Source organism: Caloenas nicobarica, chromosome 1 (assembly GCF_036013445.1).
Source record: "Caloenas nicobarica isolate bCalNic1 chromosome 1, bCalNic1.hap1, whole genome shotgun sequence".
Lineage (NCBI taxonomy): Eukaryota > Metazoa > Chordata > Aves > Columbiformes > Columbidae > Caloenas > Caloenas nicobarica.
In genome coordinates, this window is record NC_088245.1 from 204203514 (window position 1) to 204210772 (window position 7259).

General features: G+C 41.8%; 1 protein-coding gene across 2 annotated transcripts in view; it reads right to left on the reverse strand.

The window, feature by feature from the left end:
- The window catches only part of CEP295 (centrosomal protein 295), a 44152-nt gene extending 38762 nt beyond the window's left edge, over positions 1-5390 (reverse strand). Inside the window, exons 1-4 of one of the 2 annotated variants that reach the window (XM_065638223.1) lie at positions 5246-5390; positions 2935-3068; positions 1587-1787; positions 217-341 (exon numbers count right to left, since the gene is read on the reverse strand). In XM_065638223.1, coding sequence (XP_065494295.1) covers positions 217-341; positions 1587-1787; positions 2935-3068; positions 5246-5390 — 605 coding nt within the window. The remainder of the gene's footprint in view (positions 1-216; positions 342-1586; positions 1788-2934; positions 3069-5245) is intronic. The other variant, XM_065638232.1, reaches the window with a different exon arrangement.
- Between the last annotated feature and the right edge of the window lie 1869 nt (positions 5391-7259).

Below are 7259 nucleotides of genomic sequence, written 5' to 3' on the forward strand. Positions count from 1 at the left end.
GAGTCTATAAGGCCAGCTTGTATACTTGACATTTTTGTCTTGGTTTTGAAACTACAATTCTTACCAAAATCCACAAGCTTTGTCCACAAGTATTAATTCTCTAACCCATAAATTTTCAAGCAGCTCCAAGCAAGGAGCATCAAGATTTTTGCCTTTCACCTTATGACATGGTAAAATGTATTCCATGCTTAGCAAAACTAGATAACTATTGCATACCGTGCTTGCTCATGAAGTAACTTTTCTTTTTGGTACTTCTGCTCTTTCAGGGCTTTCCTATGTCTCTTTTCAGCTCTTTGCTTCCTTTCCTCTGCTTGCTTTGCCAGAGCTTCTAAGTCAGGTTCCTTAACAATAAAATATTGTGAGAATATTTTACTCATTTCTCATACTATCAGTGTAATATTTCAAATTGAGTACTGTTGGTAAGAATCACAAGCTCAAAATAACTTTCGACCATGTTAGAGTAAAAATACTCTAAATTGTAAGTTTTCCTTCTCTGCCATCTTCTTTATTCCCTTCTCTACCACCAACAGCAGCAAATTTGCCACATTCCCCAGTCAATGTAACCAAATATTGCTGTGGAAACCTTAGCTTCTCTCTTCATCTCTTTGATAAAGAGAGTAATATAAATATACTTACACATCTTAGCAAATGCTGACTAAACTGCACAGAGAAAGCAATTTACTGCCTTTCAGTCATTAATGACGACAATCGTGTATCAACAGAAACATTTATTTATAATTAGTTCTCTGTTCCTATGGCATTCGTACCACAGTTTTCCACAAAATTATCCATCCTAGCATCGGAAAGAACTTTACAAAGAAGTCAGAGACACTGAGATATGGAAAAGCATAATGCTATTTTACTTGGGTTAAAAAGCCTGACTAATCCGGGAAGTGAGGCAGTCTGCAAAATTCATGCAAGAAATCTGTAGGATCACTGACTTCTAGAAACCTGGTTCAAAGTCAAATCTGTGGAAAAGTTCTACCCAATAACCTCAATGATTTCTCAAAGAGAGCCTACACAAATTATAGGATTTTAAAGAAAGTGAAAATAGTTTACAGGTGCAGAATTAAGAAGTGACACCAGTTCACAGTCTAGGCAAAGGCCTCTGAGGCTCTTACCAACACTTTCCATGTCACTTGAGCACTGAAGAAGAAAAAAAAAGGTTAAGTGTATTTTCTGAACCATAGAAAAGATACTGTTACACGGTAGAGAAAAAAGGTACTATATTCCTGGCATACTTGAGACAATGATTCACCATGTGCAATTTAGTCAAGTCCTAACACACACTATCATATATGTGTATAATCTAACATAAAACTTGAAGAGTTTGCACAGCAAAAGCCTTTGCAGATGGGCCTGCTAGACCATTTAATCCCGGTCTTATGGAAAGCTATCTACAAAAAAGTACATAAAAGTTTCTAAGAAGTTTCCATTCTTGAAAACCTGTCATTTTAGGTATTAGGACTGCAAAATCAAGAATATATAAAAAAAAGAAAACAAAAAAACAACACGCAAGCAGCAACCTTGGTATTTCTCGAACATCAATAATTTCTCCAACAACAGTATTAAGCTGTTTTACTTACGTGCTCCTTGGCTTGTCGGTGACCCTCACCAATTGCTCTTAAGCTCGCTAAATACAGTTCTTCTAAGGCTTTCATCTTTTCATCCTGTGCTTTCTGCCATTCAGCTCTCAGTGCCTCCTCTAACCGATGTAGTTGTTCTTCTCTCCTCTGCTTTGCTTTCTGCCTTATCTGCAAGGCAATATACTTCTGTTGCTCTCTAACCTGTAGAAATAGCATTTCTGTTTACTCAGCAACTTAAAAAAGCACAATTTTTTTTTTGCAGCAAGCCTTTCCATGATATACTGTGCCCTCCTTTCAGCTTTCCATCTCATCTCCTATTCCATTAACAATGTACCCAAAAGATACTTAAAGTTGTTGTTACCTTTTCCCATAATTAATATTTAAAGAATACATTTAATCTTAGTTAAATGTTTCAGTTCAAGTCCAAAGAGTAACATGTAACTGATAAACAAAATGCAAAAACTGCTTGGAACATCCTTCCCTCCAAAAATACAACATAGTAATTTATTAAAGACTCTATTACAATGCATCACGGTTTAAAGAAAATCAGCAACTATACTGATAAATTAAAGTCTGTTTACTAAGTTTTTGTTTTTACTTTGTCAGTAAATTCTCTTCACTGAAGAAAAAAACATAAAGAAGCTCAAGAAGGGTGAAAGATTAGTATATGGTAAACATCTTGAAGATGTATATTTTTTGAAGATGTGAAAGACCTGAACAGCTTGTGTAGGACAAAGCAGAGGAAGGCTGAGAAAAGAGTAAGAAGAGGAATGGAGAAACAGCTCTGTGTCCTAACAGCAGGACAGCAGAACAGAAACAGAAGGATGAGCTGATCAACAGACATGTTCTGAAGAACACAAAGGTACTTTGCTCAGACATTCTACAAGGAACAGTACTTAAAGCATCTAGAGCTATGACATAGTGTAGCTATTCAGTTCATCTAGCAGAAAACTCTGAAATTTTCTATTAGTAGCAATTGTCTTATTTCTTCTGCATGATCACTGTGAAAACACCTGGAACACTGTAAGAGGTACGAATCCTTACACAAGTCACACAACAGCAGAAAAGAGACACCTGCACATTCACAGCCAAATAAAAATCGTAGATACTGGGAAACTGGCAGGGAAGAGATTTTGAAACAGATGTCAAAGCGAATCTAAGAAACAGAGAAGGTATCACCAGCAACCTATGCATTTAGGAGTAAATAAACACGAGAAAAGGAAAATAATTCACAAACTAAATACAAATTTAATATACACTATTATGACCCTGAAATTTTAGTTAATTTTCCTAAATTATTTGTTACATCATTGAATGAAATACACAACATGCAAAAATACAGGCATACTTGCTGTAGCCTCAGTTTTCTTCTTCTTTCATATTCTTGTTTCAGAAGCATGGTTTCTTCATTAGGACTAAGCCTTAACTGCCCAACTTTTGCAGCTTTCCTCTTCATCTTTGGAAGCGTTGAATAATCAACTTCTATGAGAACAACATGAAAAACAGAAATTGTGCATAAATTACATAGGTAAACCAGCTACAAAACACAGATAGTGACATAATCTTACAAATTTATCGTGGTATCTAGGACTGTGAGCTACAGCTGTTCCTGGCTGTTTCAATTGTACTCAACAACATTTGTCACAGTCAAAGCGTAAGGCTTTTGAACTATTTATGCAATGTAGCAAACTCTGCAACAGTATCACGTTTGCATTCTACACTGTGGACTAGACAGGCACATCTGCGAAGTGAATAGTAAACACTATCAACACAAAATCTGAAAACCACCTCCCACAGTAAAGCAGGCTGGTCACTTGGGAGATTTGCACTGAGATGTTCTCATAACAATTACAAGATACTGAGTTTGTGAACATTTTTGACTACAGTCCAAGGTTTTCTGCTGTGAAGACTGTGAAACTCCAACAGTCTGCATGCCAAGCATTTCACTAGAACACTGAAATCGCTCACTGACAATTTTTTATCCAAGTTTTCTTAAGCAGCCATTTCAAATGGTGTTTCCCTTTAGATTTTACTGTAGAACCAGGATCTGCTGGTTCTACAGATCGTTTCCTGTTGCCCTCACAATTTAAAATTTCATCTTCATGACAAAAAAGACTTTTTTAGTCTGATATACAGCCTAGTCCAAAACTGCCCCCTAATCTTTATTTGATCTTTAAATATCTATATCCCTGAAAATACTCTCCCAAAACAAACCAACAAAGACTTTCAAAGGCCACTGTTAAGTTTTTAAAATCAAAAGCTTATTACTAATGAACAATCCATCTAGCACTAACAATTTAACCAACACGTTACACCTGGAAATACTTATTTTCAGTATCATAAATTTAAAAAAATAACAAAACTCTAATGACATCAGCTAAGGTGTATAAACAAAATCATTATCCATAAGACACTTTTCATACAGGGTTATTAAGCCAATGGATCCTGTAGGAAACAATTATTTTGCAAATATAACAGGCCCAGGCAGGATCTCTCAGCAAAGCATATTTTAATAACGATTTTGCAAGATCGGGTGTTCTACCTAAATGTAGGCACACATAATAGGGCAAAAAGCCCCTGCTTATATCCCCCCAAAATCCCGGCCGCAATTTCCCTCCCCTGTTCCCCATTGGTTGGGTACTTCAGGGTTTACAGACTACCCAACGCCTGCCTCAGTTTACATACAATACCCTCCCCCTTATCAATCTATTTAAGATATGGATTCCTGGTACTTTGGCTACCCTTCCCACTAAATTAACTCGTAAATACAGGTATCAGTATGCATACAGGTACGAGTATATATTCCGGGAAGAGACTGTTTTACATTAAGGATTCACAGTCCGATGTCTCTCAGTCCTACCCCCCTACTGGGGTCAGGCGCCAGGTCCTCAGTTTTGTAAAAACAACATTCCTTCGTTAAACGTTCCTTACAATCCCAAGTTCGTTGCAGTATAAACAGGGGCAGAATATCGTGGTTCCTGCGAGCTTTCCCTTATTCAGCTGATGAGGCACAAAACAGAAGTTTATCACTACAGACAGCTAAGGAGCAAATGCCTACATTCTCCTCTCCCAAAGCGAGGCAAATTCAGGCGATGAACGATACGAAGATCTAACATTTAAAGGCCAAGAGCAAAAGCAGGTGACGCCAATGCCACAGTAACCAACATCTGCACAGGTTCAACTTCAGTTCCAGCTAAGCCAGCCTTCCCCGGGACCCCTGTACTACAGAGGTGCTCGTCGGCAACGGTAACACCTCTTTCCACCCTGCCAGGACAGCGGGCACAGCGCTTCCCCGCCGCCGGGGGGAGAAGCTGTTCGGAGGTGACGAGCGGCCGGGGCTCACACCTCAGGGGGCGGCTCGGGGCGCAGCGGCCCGGGGGGTGAGGAGGACGGAGCACGTAGGGCCGCAGGGAGAGCCCCACCGCCAGCGAGTTCTGCCCAGGAGGTCCCGATCAGTCAGGGGGAGCCGCCAGCGCTCGGCCAGCCCGAGCCGAGCAGGGACAATGCGGAGGGAAGAGAAGGGAACGCACTCGCCCAGCCCCAGCCGAGAACATCACCGCCGCCTCCGAGCGGCCGCGGCCCCGCGCGGGAAGGCGAGAGCGGAGCGGAACGAAGGGAAGCAAAGGGAGCAACCCCGCGGAGGGGCCGCCCGCACCTACCGCCGCCTCTCCCGCCGCCCGCTGGGCCCCGCCGGCCGCCGTCTCCGCCAACGGCCGGTCCCTCCGGTGCGTCACCCGCAACAGCCAATGGCCGCGGGCGCAGCGGGAAACCAAGCGCCACGGCGGGAACTCGGTATCTGCGCATGCGCGGTGCTTCCCAGCCGCGCACCAGGCTGACCTCAGCGCGCATGCGCCACAGGGCCGCCTCGGCCCGCCTCCCTGTGCGGATGAGCCCCGCCCCCGCCTCCCGGTGACCAATGGGAACGGAGAGAAGCTGTGACTGGCGGGTGAGACCCAGCGCGGCCAGTATAAATTGGCGGCTGGCGATGGCAGAGAATCACAGAGCGGCTGGGGTTGGAAGAGACCTCTGGAGACCATCTAGTCCAACCAGCCCAAATAGACCAGCCAGGGGAGGCACTCGACTCCCTGCTCTCCCCTGTCAGGTTCTCAGTGAGTCCCTTCCCAAGGCTGGATTCAAACGGGGTTAATGTTTTGCCCACTGACTCGGGTGATCTCAGTATGTGTTTGAAGGTGTTTATTACCACAGTTTTCTTAGAGCACCATATCAGCATGACTTAGGGCTTTCAAGCGCCAGAGCTCACGTAGGAGAGGTATTGGCTATGCTAGCAATGGTGAGGGAGCAGAAGAAAACTCAGCACTGCCAGCTTTACTTCACTAGTTTTACCTCTTTCTTGTTCGATGCTCTTTTTGGATGCACTGTGTGAGTAGGAGTAAACTGTCGAAATTCAGTGCACCCAGACGTGCTGCTCTGCCGCCTTCTGCTCTGTGTTCCAGGCTTGCATATGGCTAAGTCACTTCTACAATGCATGGATCTGTGCTGCTGGTCTGTCTTTCATAAGCCTCCTTTTTTTATAAACTAATGTCTGATGCAATACTTGTTTGCTTCTTTGCTTTAATCTTCACATTTTAGTTTTCTTTCCAAAAGGGACCATTTATTATACGTAAGAGACTTGCAGCAGTTGGGATTTGAAAGTGGAGTCATCTGATATCTTTGATTTATGAGGAACATAAAGCTGAGCAAAAACTTGTTGACGTTTAGAGAAAAAATTGTGCTGCACATTGGGATGAAGCAAAAGAGGCCATGATAGACTGGGGGTTTTTTGCATTAAGTAAGTTCGCAGGGTTTGAGCTCCTGCTGCAAAAATGGAAGAAATGCTTGTGACTTATAATTGATCAGGCACAAAGGAAATAATTGGTCATCTTACACTGAAACGTGAGTGCAAAATACAGCTACTTGCTATGGTATTTTCTTCTAGACAAAGGAAAAAAGATTTGTACTAGGAGCTAACTCCCACAGTAACCCACCATATTGTGCCTTACAGGACTGAAACCAGAAGGGCTGAGATTACTTGGTAAAACTTTGTGGGTTCATGTGCGCAGATGCATAGCCACAGAAAATGCTCTAAAAATATGGGATTGCAAAAAATAAAAATACATGAACATTGGAAGAAGAGGTAACATAGCAATTTATTCTCCATCTTCCGCATTTTACTGCTGAAGTGCCTTCTTATTCACAGATTTCTGTGCTGTGGGATCAGTTAGGGAGATAATTTGCTTTCTGTCAAATGCTTGCAACTTGCTGCAAACTGCTGACTGTAATAGCTGGTACCAAGTTAATACCTGATTGTACATTAAAGACACCCGTATGTTTCATAGTATGCATACTGAATAAATTAAACTTCAGCAGTGCGCTTCCAAATGTGTTTTCTAGTCTCCTTATTGGATTTTTTTTGTCCTTCAGCATTTTCATTATGGCAGTGCTCTCCACAATAACATCTCTTCTAAATAGCTTTATCCTGCAGGTCAACAGGTGAAAAAAATTTAAGACAGTCTATTAAGAGAGTAATTGAGACTATAGATTTTAGAATCCTCTACTTATAAAATGTGAAAAGGTCAAATAAATGCTCCTCAATTATGCTATTGAAAAAAAGGGATATTATGAAACCTACACGTACTGGGTTAGAATTTTGTTTCAAGGGTGTTTTCTAGTCAA